The sequence below is a fragment of the Miscanthus floridulus genome, unplaced genomic scaffold (assembly GCF_019320115.1).
Source record: "Miscanthus floridulus cultivar M001 unplaced genomic scaffold, ASM1932011v1 fs_527_5_6, whole genome shotgun sequence".
Taxonomy (NCBI): Eukaryota; Viridiplantae; Streptophyta; class Magnoliopsida; order Poales; family Poaceae; genus Miscanthus; species Miscanthus floridulus.
In genome coordinates this window covers 1-16,407 of record NW_027096895.1, presented here as the reverse complement: position 1 = coordinate 16,407, position 16,407 = coordinate 1, and the positions used below count along the sequence as shown (strand labels likewise).

Sequence of the window (16,407 nt, the reverse complement as noted above, 5' to 3'; positions counted from 1 at the left end):
TTGATTGTGTCTTTCTTGGTTATGCTATTCACAGCGTGGGTTATATATTTTTAATCACAAACTCCAGTGTTCCTGAGATGGCTGTTGATACAATCATGGAATCTAGAGACGCTACATTTTTTGAGAATGAGTTTCCCATGAAAAATGCACGTAGCACGACTAGTCATGAATTTATAATTCCCCATGAGCATGAAAATTTTACTCCGGTAGAACAAACTGAGGAACCCTATATGCAAAATCCTGAGGAGGATGATACTATAGTCACAAGGAAAAATAAGAGACAGAGGACTACAAAGTCTTTTGGTGATGACTATATTGTGTACCTTATGGATGACACACCAACGTCCATTGAAGAGGCATATTCCTCTCCTAATGCTGACTTATGGAAGGAAGCAGTACGGAGTGAGATGGATTCTGTTATGTCTAATGGAACTTGGAAAATTGTTGATCGTCCCTATGGGTGCAAACCTATAGGGTGCAAATGGGTGTTCAAGAAAAAGCTTAGGCCTGATGGTACTATCGAGAGGTACAAGATAAGGCTTGTGGCCAAGGGTTATACTCAAAAGGAAGGTGAGGATTTCTTTGATACATATTCACCGGTTGCACGATTGACCACAATTCGAGTTTTGCTTTCCCTGGCAGCCTCTTATGGTCTTATCATTCATCAAATGGACGTTAAGACAGCTTTCCTAAACGGAGAGTTGGAGGAGATCTATATGGATCAGTCGGATGGGTTTGTAGCAAATGGTTAAGAAGGCAAGGTGTGCAAGTTATTAAAGTCATTATATGGCCTGAAACAACCTCCTAAGCAGTGGCATGAGAAGTTCGACAGAACTTTAACATCTGCTAGCTTTGTTGTGAATGAAGCTGACAAATGTGTGTACTATAGGTATGGTGGGGGTGAAGGAGTCATTTTGTGCTTATATGTTGATGACATACTGATCTTTGGATCCAGCCTCAAAGTGATCGAGGAGGTGAAGGATTTTTTAACCAATAATTTTGAGATAAAAGATTTGGGAGAGGCTGATGTTATTCTTAATATCAAGCTTCTGAGAGAAGGTGATGGTGGGGTAACTCTGTTACAATCCCACTATGTGGAAAAGGTACTGAGTCGCTTTGGTTTTAGTGACTATGCACCTGCTCCTACACCTTATGACCCTAGTGTGCTATTGAGGAAAAATCGGAGAATAGCAAGGGATCAGTTGAGATATTTCCAGATCATTGGTTCGCTCATGTATCTTGCTAGTGCAACAAGGCCTGGCATCTCTTTTGTTGTGTGCAAGCTGAGCCGGTTTATGTCAAACCCAGGAGATGATCACTGGCGTGCTCTTGAGAGAGTAATGCGCTATCTAAAAGGCACCATGAACTACGGTATTCGTTATACCGGACATCCAAAGGTGTTGGAAGGCTATTGTGATGCCAACTGGATCTCTGATGCTGATGAGCTTTATGCCACAAGTGGATATGTGTTCTTGCTTGGAGGTGGCGCTGTTTCCTGGAAGTCTTGCAAGCAGACTATCTTAACGAAGTCTACAATAGAAGTAGAACTCACAGCATTAGACACCACTGACTCTGAGGTCGAGTGGCTTCGTGATCTCCTTATGGATTTATCGGTTGTTGAGAAACCCATACCGGCTATTTCTATGAACTGTGATAACTAGACTGTGATTACAAAGGTTAACAGTTCTAAGAATAACATGAAGTCCACAAGGCATGTTAAGAGACGACTAAAATCTATCATAAAATTGAGAAGCTCTGGAGTAATAGCGTTGGACTATGTTCACACGTCTAACAATCTAGCAGATCAATTCACTAAGGGTCTGTCACGCAATGTGATAGAAAGTGCATCGAGAGAGATGGGTTTGAAACCCACTTGAAATTTACTATAGTGGTAACATGTTCTATGTGATCGGAGATCCTGTGAAGTAGAATGGTGAAACAAGCTAGTAGTAAATTGTGAGGAAAGATCCTTAGTAAGACTCATTTCTGATGCATATCTTTCCTACCTGTAAGGCATGTTGGTTTTTGCCTTAATGTGTTCCAAGCGGCTTGCTAAAGCAAAGATGTTGTCCTACAGAACATCTTTTGAGGAGCACACCTATATGAGTCAGGCTGTTGGTCACAGTCTATGAGATTTGGGTGATCTCTAAATACTCATAAAAGGCACTGGAGTATGACTTATATGCTTCAAACAGAGGGGATGCCTTTTGCAGCCAAGTATCAGCTAAGGACTTTAGTGACATTCACCTCACACAAAACTGGCAATTCAAGACCTAGTCCATTGTTCAGTTGTGACTAAGTGAAACTATTGCTCTAGATGGAAGTTCAACTTAACAGTCTCCATCGAAACACTGGTATATAAAAGAAATGTGGTTCTGAGACTACTTTGTTACAAACCCTAGAGTTTGGTGGAGATTGTTGGACATAATATGGGCTTGGCCCATATAATATTTAATAAATCAAATAAAACTCTATGGTACGTAACATTAAGCGTTGTATGGTTTAATACCATACAGGATTTTGACTGAACGTTGACTCAGCTTATATGGTTGGAAATTATTCATCTAAATTGAGAAGCTGACAAAAGGATAAAAGCGTGCCACACGCACGCGCGCGCCGCCGCCGCCGCCGGCCGGGCCGTGGGCGCGGGACGGGCCGAGGCGGCGAGCGGGCGTGGCCAGTCTTTTGCCACTTAATCTACATAATCACGGGAGTTACTCCCTTTGATGGTGGAGGCGAACTGATTGCATCAGTTACCGTTCTTTTCACTTCCATTTCTCCGTCTCCTGGGATTCTCCGCTGCCTCTCTCCCTTCCCGTCGCACCCATATATCTCCCCTGCCTCTCTCCCTTCCCGTCGCACCCATATATCCGAGTCCTCCGTCAGTCCAGATCTCCGTCTTCCGCAACCGCTTCCGAGAGAAACCACATTTCAGCAGCTCTCTGGCTTTCCCGTCCCGTACATCTGCGCGCACGGAGTAGCGGGAGAGCAGGTGCCTCCGGAACCCTCGCCTGCCTGAGAACCTTGCACGGGGTGTGCGGCGATTAGGTTTTTGGGGAGCGATCCACGACTGCTCGTCCTCGTACGTCTTGTTCCTGGTGGTGATCACTCTTGGATCCCGTCTTCTTCCCAGTAATTGCCTGCGGAGCATCAAGGCGTCTTCTTCCTGATGATCCGTTCGTGGGACTGCACTGCGAACATCGTCCTGCATCGACTGTGGTCCGCGACTTCGAGCAACGCACTATGTCGACTAGTGCGAATGGAGCCTCCGATGCCCTCGGCATGGGACCCTCTGCTGGGTACAGTCTAATCTATCTGATTACTATTATCTGCGTTTTTACTGTATTTATCTGTATGTCATCTCTGCATGCTGTAGCGTTCGTTAGAGACATACACATGCACATATATGCCGTCATGAACCTTCTGATGTTATTTTTCTGGATTAAACTGATAATGAAAATGCCTAAATTTCTAACATACTTTTGGATCCGTCCTCTTATGTGCACTGTTACCCTAAAAATAAACGGATAAAAATACATCGAAGCCAATTTGGCTCTAGGTTAATGTTAGGTACCGTATGCTGGATAGCCGGTCCAAGCAAGTTTACGTTAAATATAGGCTCAGCCAACAAGATCCGAATGGTATGTCGATCGGATGCAGAGGCTCTATATAAAAGTGATCACGTGTGGATTCTGCCGATGCTCTGCTAAGAATAAAATAAAGATGATATGATCTCCACACAATGTGTACCTATCTTTCTATAGATAAACAAAGCAAAACTGAACAAACATGAAGACGCCATTTAGACTGAATCAAATTCTATATTATTCACTTCAAAATACCGAGCACATGCGGAATACAAAAATTTGGCAATTTACCGTACAATTAAGCGTAATTAGAAATCAAGAGGCTCCAGGTTTATGAATAGGTCGTCGTTCCCTCAGCTGCATCGTGCGCTCGGAGTGAAGGCGCTGATGGGGAACGACTGGGTAGACTTCTCTAGCTGAATGTTGAGCTGGTTACCAGCACGGCTGACCTGGTTCAACCCGAGCCACGCGAACTCCACCTGAATCCTCACGCCAGACACACGGCTAATGGACCCAGATGTGATGATCCCACTGACGCTGCTCTCGTACCGAAACTTGAATTGCTTTCCAGCAGCGCTGACAAAGAAGTTGCATTCACCAGGGAGCGTCACCTGAAAAGCGCCACCAGGGTGGAGCACGTAAGACTTCACACCGAGAGGTAGAAGACCCCGTGGCAAGTTGTTCTGCTCCAGGACATCATAGGCTCTTTTGGCCGCATCGTCCCCGGTCAAGTTAACCGTGGTGGTTACTCTGGTGGAGACGGCTTGGAGGACGGAAACAGCCATGAGGACAATGGCGAAGAGGATATGCTGGCGGTGGGACACGACTGCAACGTTTTTTTTTATCTTTATTAATATCCTGAACAGCCTTGTCAATACGGTGTATTACTCTACTACGCTAGCTGTAAAAATGACTGGGGAAAAGCCATTGCCCCTCCCTCCAATTTATATAGTCCCTCCTCCGATCCCAATACCATTTGAATCAGGTTTTAATTAATTTTATTTATTTTAGTCTAATGGACAGTCAATAAAAAAGGATCGTCAAATTAACTAAAATGGAATTACTTCAAATATTCCTTTTTCTGTTAGTATTTAAATGTTAGTTAAGTTTCTATTGAAACAATCGTAGAATTAACGGGGAGAAATGAATCCAGACAGTTTGACTACCTTTTCTATACTAATAATCGACCCAGACCAATCCAATGAAATAAAAATTAATTAGCATTAATTTTGTAATTCAGTGTTCCATTGTTAAAACTTCGATTTAAAATTGATAGAGAGAAATATATGAATGCTACGGTAGAGGTCATGCGTCACAGATGCGTGAACATTAATGTTCCTGGAACTTTAGTGTTTATCCAGACTACACTAAAACCTGGTTCTTGTGGTGGGGAGGTCCGTTCATCCCACCTAATAAAATTCAAGAAATATGACTATAAATATATATTTCATTATATAAAATGTGCCAAGTAAAATGTATCAAACTAAATAAATATAGATCGATGCATATATATACATAGCTAGAATATGGAAGAGGAGAATATATATTGCATTGTACCTAATAAAATTCAAGAAATATGAATAGAAAAATATATATTGCATTATATAAAATATGCGCAGTAAAATGTCACAAACTAAATAAATATAGATCAATGATGCATATATACACAGCTACAATGTGAGAGAGGAGAACATATATATACCTGCATTGAAATATCTAGGTACCATGACCACGTAGAGTGAAAAGAGTGAGAAGTGAGAGTACGTGAAACTAAGAAATGAGAGTGAAGTGAAGGTGTGTGCGTGTGTATATTCCTGGTTCCTTTTTATAGGGAGCAGACACATCACTGTTGGTTTTAAAACAAAACCGATACTGATGATGTCCATCACTGCTGGTTTTATAATAAAACCGACAGTGATGCATCACTATCACTGTCGGTTTTGTATGAAAACCGACAGTGTTGTGGCTGACAGCACGTAAATGCATTGCATGCATGCTGCAATAAAGGTCATTACTTATGAAAAAATAGTAATCCTATGATATTTATTTAATGCTCAAATAATATCGAAAAATTTCGTATCAATTGCTTAATTTCATATATGGATAAAAAACACAGTTGTCCACCCAAAAAAATGCTAGATAATTAACTATTAGGGCACCATATATATGTAAAATATCTATACATGCATTGCCATTTGAAGAGACAAACATCGATATATATATATATATATATATATATATATATATATATATATATATATATATATATATATATATATATATATTTCGGTTACGAAAATACAACATAAAATAACAGAAACCTTGAAATAAAAGTACAAATGCGATAACAAAGACATGACACTAAAATTAATTATACGATAACAAAAATCTATTTCCATCTAGGTTAATGTTACAATCGAAGTGTACAAACACATTACAAGATAACCACTTCGGAAGCATTCTTCCAGCACCCAGGTAGGGTCAAATAGCCGCCAGAGAATGCAAGAAATGGCTGATGAGCTACGCCTTCGGGAGACAAGCGGAGAGGTTGCCGGACACTGTTGAACCCATGCCTCTCCAGACTGATAGTCCAGAGCACAAGCGGAGAGATTCCGCCCATGCTTTGCTAAGGCTAAAATAATGATGATATGCATGATCTCCATGCAATGTGTACCTATCTGTCTATAGATAAACACTGCAAAACTGAAGAAGCGTGACGACAACATTTAGGACTGAATCAAATTATTATCCTCATTCCAAAATACACAGCATATGCGGGATACAAAAATTTGATAATGTACCATATAATTAAGCATTATCAGAAATAGGAGAGGGCCTAGGTTTAAGCGGTCAATAGGTATTCGCCTCAGCTGCATCGTGCGCTCGGAGTGAAGGCGCTGATGGGGAACGACTGGGTAGACTTCTCTAGCTGAATGTTGAGCTGGTTACCAGCACGGCTGACCTGGTTCAACCCGAGCCACGCGAACTCCACCTGAATCCTCACGCCAGACACACGGCTAATGGACCCAGATGTGATGATCCCACTGACGCTGCTCTCGTACCGAAACTTGAATTGCTTTCCAGCAGCGCTGACAAAGAAGTTGCATTCACCAGGGAGCGTCACCTGAAAAGCGCCACCAGGGTGGAGCGCGTAAGACTTCACACCGAGTGGTAGAAGACCCCTTGGCAAGTTGTTCTGCTCCAGGACATCATAGGCTGTTTTGGCCGCATCGTCCCCGGTCAAGTTGGCCGAGTTGGTTGCTGTGGAGGAGACGGCTTGCAGGATGGAAGCAGCCACGAGGGCAACGGCAACGAGGACAAGCTCCTGGCGGTGGCACATGACTGCTATGTTTTTGTTTTTTGTGTCTTAGCGTTGTGGATATGGTATAAGCACAAGTGTAATCTATCTACTACGCTGGCTGGAAAAATGTCTGTGGAAAGAAACTGCGTCTCCCTCCAATTTATATAGTGCCTCCACCCGACACCGTTAGAATCAGGTGTTAATTACATTTATTTTTGCATAACAGGCAACCAGTAAAACGATCCTCAAATTAAAATGGAATTAATCCAAATATTCTGTTTTCCATTAGTTTCTTCATGCATGGACCCAGCAATCCAATTAAATAAAAATCAAATTGAAGTGAAAAATGAATCCAGACATTTAGTTTACTTTTTTATACTAATAATGGAGCAGACCAACCCAATTAAAAAATAATTAATTGGCATTGATTTTTTAATTAACTTTTCCATTCAAACACCGATTGAAATTTGATAGAGAAATACTGATGTTTATGGGAGAATATTGATGCTTATGGGACTTTAGTGTTTCCGAAGGGCTAGCGCATGGACATCTGGACGGCTGGCGCATCCAGACACAACTCCCCAATCCTCCTCCGTCACGTGGCTGTGGGAAAAATGTCTCGCCCACGCATAGCAACAGACGCGGGTGTAAGGAAAATGGACCTTAGGCCCATTTACTTTAGATTTTGGTGTTTGATGACCAACATAACTAAATTGGACTAATGAATTTGCAAGTGATTGTTTTGTAGTTCAATAGGGTGCAAGACGTGATATGAACGAAGGCGACATGATGATCTCACGATCAACACCATAAGCAAGACCCTAGAAGCACAAGAGAAGACCCAAGATATCAAGCAAAGTCCAAGCACAATGATCTCACGATCAACACCATAAGCAAGACCCTAGAAGCACAAGAGAAGACCCAAGATATCAATCAAAGTCCAAGCACAAAGATAGGAACCAAGCCGGACGTAAGATCATGAAGAAACGAGCCTGGAAGAGGTGACCGGACGCGGCCCTAGCAGTGACCGGACGTGTCCGATCAACTGCTCAGCGGCAACAGCAAGCGTCAGTAGGCGACCGGACGCTGAAGAAGAAACTGACCGGACGCGGCCCTAGTAGTGACTGGACGCGTCCGATCAACTGCTCAACGGCAACAACAAGCGTTAGTAGGTGACCGGACGCTGAAGAAAAAAACTAACCGGACGCACCGATGACACTGCTCATCGTCATGGCAACACCTTCAGCATGACCGGACGTGGCGGCTCTGGACGACCGGACGCACGAAGTGCAGCGTCTGATCGAGTCCAGAGAGGTTCCAGAAAGGCGCGAACGCGACCAGATGCATCCGGTGGCATGTGACTGGACTCAGCCTACGTTCGATCAACGCGCGCGCTCTAACGGTCGGGACGACCCGACGCGTCTGGTCAGGACGATAGCAGGGTCCGGTCAGTAGCAGAAAGTTAGGTTTCGCCCCCAACGGCTACTTTCTCGGTGGGGCTTATAAATAGACCCCCCCCCACTGGCCATTTGAGTATAGGAGAGCTGAGGAAACATACCAAGGGTGTTGATACAATATTTTAGTGATCTCCACTTGCATAGTGCTTAGTGATTCATTAGGTGATTAGCATAGGTACTTTGCGAAGTGCTTAGGTTGATTAGACCACCGCTTATGTGCTTGCTCTAGGTTTAGGCCTAATGTTTAGTGAGGTTTGCATACCTCTTACCACTTGGTGCTTGCGTGCACCATTGTTGTACATCGGAGGGCTTGTAGTCTTGCAAGATCACACAACCGCGTTTGTGGTGTGGTCGCCACCGTGTACCGGAGGGAATAAGACCCACGGTGTTTTGGCCGGAAGCTTGATAGAGAAGATGACATGGAGCGGTCCAGGAGAGGCTTGCTAGAAGGCACACTGGAGACCCACTTGCGTGTGGGGAAGACCCAGAGCTATCCACGGAGTTATTTGACCAGGAGCTTGGCCCTTGCGATGGGCTCCAACGAGGACTAGGGGGAAGCTTGCGCACTTCTTGATACCTCAGTAAAAATACCAGAGTCGTCGATAGGAGTTTGCATATCTCTACCTTACTCTTTAGCTTCCACATTTACATTATTTGCATAACTTATTTTGCGGTAGAGATAGCAACACACTAGCAAAACCGTAGTTGCACAATTAGATAGTTTATCTTTTGCACTGGTTTTGCTAAGGTTAGAAAAAGAGGCCATAGTTTAGAGTTAGAATTTTAAGTTGCCTAATTCACCCATCCTCTTTGGCGTTATGGTCCCCTACAAGTGGTATTAGAGCCGGTTGGCTCAAATTGGACCTTTGGCTTTACCGCCATTGAGCCGACGCTATTTAGAGTGGTTGGGATGGATACCTCTAGGCCTCCGCACTTTGATAGCACTAACTTTCCCTACTATAAAGCTAGAATGGCTTGTCACCTTGAGGCGGTAGATTTGGGTATTTGGAGAGTCACTCGTGACGGGATGAAACCCATTAAGAATGCCGATACACCCACAAAGAGTGAAGAAAAAGAAATTCATTTAAATGCTAGAGCTAAAAATTGCTTGTTTGAATCTTTTAGCATGGATGTGTTTAACCAAGTGTTCACTTTAAATACGGCAAATGAAATTTGGTTAAAACTCCATGACGGCACAACTAATGTTCGTGAGCAAAAACATTGTCTAGCTAAACAAAATTATGATTCCTATAAAATGAATAATGATGAACTTGTTCGTGATATGTATTCTCATTTGAATCTAATTATCAATGAGCTCTATTCAATAGGATTAACGAAGCTAGATGATGTGGACATCGTGAGGAAGATCATCTCCGTGCTATCACAAAAGAAATATGCAAGCATCATTACCATCCTTTACAACATGGAGGACTTGAGCACCATGACCCCGGCCATAGTCATTGGCAAGATAGTGTCATTTGAAATGTCACGGAAAATGGGTCAAGAAGAAGCCTCTTCATCAAGCAAAGGCAAAGCTCTCGCATGTAGTGAGAAAAAGAAGATGAAGGGCAAGCAAGTTGAGATAAGCTCAAGCTCAAGCTCCTCAAGTGATGAAGAAGAAGATGATGAGGATGATGATGATGAAGATTCAAGTGATGATGATCAATCTTCCTCCACCTCCGACCTTGATGAAGAATCAATCAAACTTATCAACAAGGTGGAGAAGATGATCCAAAGGCTCAATGTTAAGGGTGTGCCTATCCAAATTCAAGATTTCATCTTCACCAAACAAAGAAATGAGCAAAGAAAGAAAGGATGCTATGGATGCGGCAAGTTGGGGCACTTTGTGGAAGTTTGTCCAAACAAGTCCACACCCAAGACAAAGATGAAGGCGTGCAAGGACAAAGCCCTCACATCAATAAGGTCATGGGATGATTCTTCAAATGAAAAAGAAGACCATCACAAGATGCGAGGGCACAAGCACTTCACGTGTGTGCCTTATGGCACGAGGTAACAAAAAGTCTATCCCTAGTGATAGTGACAGTGATAGTGATAGTGATGATGAGATACCTTCTTATGATGAAATTGTGCAAGAAAATCTTAACTTTGCTAAAGTTTGCACTAGTCAACAAAAGAAGCTTGAAAAATTAAAAGAAAAACTAGATAGCTCACAATAAGCTTATGCTACTTTGCTTGAACAATATGAAACTTTTGCCAATCTTAGTATGGAGCTATCTACTAAAATTGAGCAACTTGAGACTAGTGCAAACACAAATAATTGCACAATCAATGATGAGCAACTTGAAAAGAAAAATGAAAAATTAAAGAAAAAGTTAGCTAGCTCACAAGATGCTTATAAAAGTTTGCTTGCTAAAATGGAAACTATGTGCAAACATTGTGATGAGCTAACTAATAAAGTTGCTAATCTTGAAGCCATCTGTACTACCCCCACCGAGGCACCTAAAAAGAAAAGTTATATCCTTGATATGCCTAAAAAGGATGCCTCTACTTGTTGCAATGATTTATGTTTAAACTCACCCTTGTGCAGCCAAGTTTGTGTTGAGAAAGTTGTTATAGATACATGCACACAAGAGGTTGCAATGGAGAATGAGCAACTCAAGCAAGAAGTGGCTCGCCTTACCAAGGACTTGACTCAAGCAATAGGCAAAACAGAGCAAGCCCAACTTCATCAAGATAACACCGTCAAGGAAGTTAAGAAGCTTGATGAAGAACAAACCGTGGTTTGCTATGTATGCCACAAGGAAGGCCACAAGTCCTATGAGTGCAAGGTGAAGAATGGGGAAGGAGCTAAGAAGAAAGAGAAAAACAAAAAGCAAACAAGCAAGCTCTCCAACACCTACACCAACAAGGTGGACAAAGGGCCTCCACACCTTATCTCTCTTGAAGAAGAAAAATGACAAGGTGGTAGCCATCAAGGTGAATAAGCAAGCCAACAATGGGGACAAACGCATTTGGGTGCCAAAGGAGATCATTTCCAACATGAAGAGCACCAAGAAGGTTTGGATCCCGAAAGGGAAGTGGGAAGTCCGATGAACTTCGGAGAATTTGGAGACTTGGCAAAGTATGGGTGCATTTCATGGGGTGCATCATTATGTACAAGGTAATTGGCAAGTGGGTTAGTGAATACTATGGACCCAAATTCCCCTTCTCATGTTAGGTAACTAGATTTAATTTCTTACAATTTCAATTAGCATCTAGTTCCTTTTCATGCCTAGGTTTGCATTTGCATGCTTAAATCTTTTGTCATGCATACACTAGGTAAATCAAATGGTAGGCTTGCTCGGTTTCACTCTTAACCCTTGGAGCAAACCTACATGGTTTAAATTGTTTAGGAGCACGGCACATAGCTTGTTTTACAATTGTTCATCTAATATGTGCCAAAGTCCAAATCATAGATAATTTCTCCTAGATATCACTTTCAAAAATGATTCTCACATTCATGTGATGTCATCTTTCAAGTGGTATTTTTTTATTCTAAAATCAATGTGCATGTCTCCTACAAGTATTCCATACTTGTGTGCATAAATTTAGGGGGAGGTTACTCTACAAATTGGATGCTTTGAGACTAACACCTTTTCAAGCTTATCATGTGTGTAGTAGTCTCATTGCAAGGAAAATGGAGTCCCCGGAGTTAAGCATCATATTTCAAATATCCACCACCTATTGTAAGTGGTATAAATCAAATTGGTTTCCACATGTGGTATTTCTAAACTGATATCATCATGTTGATTTCACTTTGGTATTTATATGCTTTCTCCATGCATTATATAGATTAAACTCTCTTGAACATTAATTTGCCAACTATGCATAAACTACATTCTCCGTCATATGTATGCATATATTTAGGGGGAGCTTAGTCTATGTAATGTGAGAGTCAAATTTTATGACCTATTCCACTCCACATACAAAGGATCACAAAGTTTGACCCTCTCGTGTGCTACTAATGTCTTCCTTTTTGGTGTTTGATTCCAAAGGGAGAGAATTTGTAGGACCAAAAGCAAGCCCGATCATAATAATTTACAAGTGGTAATGGTCCAAGAAAGGGAGGATAGTGGATTATGGAGTTAGGGGGAGGCTTAAATCCATAATGCCACATGGGGACATTTGCAACGGCAAGATAAGTTTTCAAAGATGTTTACATGTGGTATCTTTTAGCTTTACATGCGGTATCTTTTAGCATCATATAACATTGCCCTTTGCATTGCATCCTAGCAAGTAAATAGTTTTTAAATTCCAAAATTTTTATTATTTGCTTGTTTTGGTCATGTTGTCATCAATCACCAAAAAGGGGGAGATTGTAAGGAAAATAGACCCTAGGCCCATTTACTTTGGATTTTGGTGTTTGATGACCAACACAACCAAATTGGACTAATGAATTTGCAAGTGATTGTTTTGTAGTTCAATATGGTGCAAGACGTGACTTGGACAAAGGTGACATGATGATCTCACGATCAACACCATAAGCAAGACCCTAGAAGCACAAGAGAAGACCTAAGATATCAAGCAAAGTCCAAGCACGAAGATAGGAACCAAGCCGGACGCAAGATCGTGAAGAAACTGAGCCCGACAGAGGTGACCGGACACGGCCCTAGTAGTGACCGAACACGTCCAATCAACCGCTCGGCGGTAACAACAAGCGTCAGTAGGCAACCGGACGCTGAAGAAGAAACTAACTGAACGTGGCCCTAGCAGTGACCGGACGCGTCCGATCAACTGCTCGGTGGCAACCGCAAGTGTCAGTTGGCGACCGGACGCTAAAGAAGAAACTGACCGGACGTACTGATGACATTGTTCATCATCACGGCAACACCTTCAGTGCGACCAGACGCGGCGGCACTGGACGATCGGACGCATGAAGTGCAGCGTCCGATCGAGTCCAAAGAGGTTCCAGAGAGGCACAAACGCGACTGGATGCGTCTGGTGGCATGTGACCGAACTCAGCCTACGTCCGATCAACGCGCGCGCTCTAACGATCGGGATGACCGGACGCGTCCGGTCAGGACGATAGCAGCGTTTGGTCAGTAGCAGAAAGTTGGGTTTCGCCCCCAACGGCTACTTTCTTGGTGGGGCTTATAAATAGACCCCCAACCGGCCATTTGAGTATAGGAGAGCTGAGGAAACATACCAAGGGTGTTGATGCACCATTTTAGTGATCTCCACTTGCATAGTGCTTAGTGATTCATTAGGTGATTAGCATAGGTACTTTACGAGGTGCTTAGGTTGATTAGACCACCGCTTATGCGCTTGCTCTAGGTTTAGGTCTAGTGTTTAGTGAGGTTTGCATACCTCTTATCACTTGGTGCTTGCGCGCACCATTGTTGTACCTTGGAGGGGCTTGTAGTCTTGCGAGATCACACCAACCGTGTTTGTGGTGTGGCCGCCACCGTGTACCGGAGGGAACAAGGTCCGCGGTGTTTCACCCGGAAGCTTGATAGTGAAGACGGCGAGGAGCGGTCCGGGAGAGGCTTGTCGGAAGGCACACCGGAGACCCACTTGCGCGTGGCGAAGGCCCGGAGCTATCCATGGTGTTACCCGACTGGGAGCTTGGCCCTTGCGAGGGGCTCCAACGAGGACTAGGGGGAAGCTTGTGCGCTTCTCGATACCTTGGTAAAAATACCGGAGTCGTCGACAGGAGTTTGCATATCTCTACCTTACTCTTTAGCTTCCGCATTTACATTGTTTGCATAACTCCTTTTGCGGTATAGATAGCAACACACTAGCAAAATCATAGTTGCACATTTAGATAGTTTATCATTTGCACTGGTTTTGCTAGGTTAGAAAAAGAGGCCATAGTTTAGAGTTAGAATATGTTGCCTAATTCACCCCCTCTCTTAGACGTTATTGTCCCCTACAGTGGGGACCACCGAGCCTGCTCTAGAGTTTCACCCCCCTCTTAGGCGTTATGGTCACATGCATGCAACACTAGCAGGCAGCATGGTGACCCATACAGTAGAGTAGCATCAAACTTTTGAAATGGTGACTCACGCTTGTATGCACACATACAGTAGCAGCACCAGCAGGCGGTGTGGTCACGCTCCCGCATGCACGCATGCATCACTAGACGACACGGTGATCCACGCAGCAGCAGCATACTTTTGAATCATATGGTGACCCACGCAGCAGCTCCACGCAACTGCAACATGTGCTCCCCGAGATCTACTTTTGAAACATCCAAATGAAACACTTGCAACATACATATAAAACAGATGAAACACTTAAAATATGCGCTTGAAACATGCGTGTATAGCCATAGTAACATATGCAATATCCTGATCTACTTTTACAATATTCAGATGAAACACTTACAACATAAGTCTGACACACTTGAAACACTCGAAACATACGCTTCAAAGATACATGTATAGCCATAGCAACATATGTAACATCCAAATGAAACACTTGAAACATACATCTGAAACACCTGAAACACTTGAAACATAGGCTTGCAACATGTGTATATTATCATTCCAACATATGCAACATCCCAGATCTACTTTTGCAACATCTAGACAAAATAGATGAAATATAAGTCTAAAATGCCTGAAACATTTGAAACACAGCAGTGGCGGCATCCACGACCTATCTTATGAGGAACTGCAGTAGCCAGTAAGCTCGGTGAGGGATGAGGCACAGCCATGGCCGGGGCTTGGCTGGCCAGTGCACGGCACGACGTAGTGCCCATGTGGATGGAGCAGGGCCAGCTCAGCTTTCACCGAGTGGCCGAGTGACCATAGGTGGCAACCGATTTGCATGCTATGTGCAGGGGAGGCTGGGCGAGGGGTGTGTCCGTGGGTAGGGTCATGTGGGCCCCAGGCGATGATGACCCTAGGAGAGGTGCCGCTCAGCTGCAGGCACGAGATGGCTGGCACAGAATGGGGGCACAGCACTGCGCAGGATGGGGCTTGTGGCGCGGCGCGGAATGACCTGCTAGTGATGAAGAGAAGGGGACAGAGGCCAGGAGTTCGACAGGACAAGACATGAGCGAATGGATAAGACTTCTTGTGGGAAGGTAAGGCCCTCCACAATGTACCCGTGAAGCCAGAAAATGAGTGGACCTAGATACAACAAAACAAGCATCACGTAGAAATGCCGCAGTGTACAAAGAAATGTAGAAGCGCTGCTATCTAGGGATCTGGGACCCACAGTGCAATAAAATATCTCATATTTTCTCTCCACCGTCTGTTTCATTGGCTGATGACTTCAACGATCAACTGTTGCTACAGTAGAACAATGTATTTTGAGAAAGTGGGAGCGGAGCAAGAACATTCACCGCTCCTAGTTTCTTTGGCATCACTCAGAGATAGCATCGCTTGTCACAGCGTTGCCAGTGGTTCTTATTTGCTCTCTCTCTAAATTTGGCATCACTCAAGGCATACATTGCAGAAGGCCTAAGCGGTGGGCTGCTTAGTAGGATATCGGACGTCCGATGCGTCTGGACGTCAGGTAAGTAGCATTACCATTAGTGTTTACCCAAATGCACTAAAACATATGAAAATTTCATGCCCTTGTCGATGTTTTCTTTAAACATTTGAAGTTTTTTATATAGTGAAATTTTCAGTGACAACAAGCTCATTCAAATTTACTAACACACGACAAATGTTTATATGGGGTGCTACCATAATCCTTTAACAAGCAATTGAGTCATTTTATTCACTCTTAAGTTTGTCTTTATTTTGTTACCAGAAAATAAGAACTTGCGTTACAACCAAATGTCCAACTTGCTACGCAGTCAACTAGGCGACTTATAGCTCAAAAATTTATGCAATGGTCGTGTCATTTGTTCCATACATTTTAGAATCTGTATTTGTGCCTCGATGCATACTACTCTAAATTGTATGGATACAAGAGGCCTATAGATTTATGAATAACAGTGTGTTCCAATTCCTTTTGGGTTTGGACTCTGTACCATGTTTTAACACCCTGCTGAGAACTTTTTCCAGCACAGGAAAAACGGCAGAACATGGAAACACTCCGTATTCCAATTTGTTTATGAATCAAATCGATCCCATGCTTTGACACGCGACATTAAATTGTACGAGGC

The 16,407-nt window shown here is 43.2% G+C and overlaps 1 protein-coding gene across 1 annotated transcript; it reads right to left on the bottom strand.

Moving 5' to 3' along the window:
* Nucleotides 1-3,940: 3,940 nt before the first annotated feature.
* LOC136532136 (uncharacterized) lies at nucleotides 3,941-6,927 on the bottom strand. The gene is made up of 2 exons (XM_066524743.1): nucleotides 6,537-6,927; nucleotides 3,941-4,413 (listed from the first exon to the last, which is right to left on the bottom strand). The coding sequence occupies exons 1-2, from the start codon at nucleotides 6,925-6,927 to the stop codon at nucleotides 3,941-3,943; spliced, it is 864 nt and encodes a 287-aa protein (XP_066380840.1).
* Nucleotides 6,928-16,407: the final 9,480 nt, after the last annotated feature.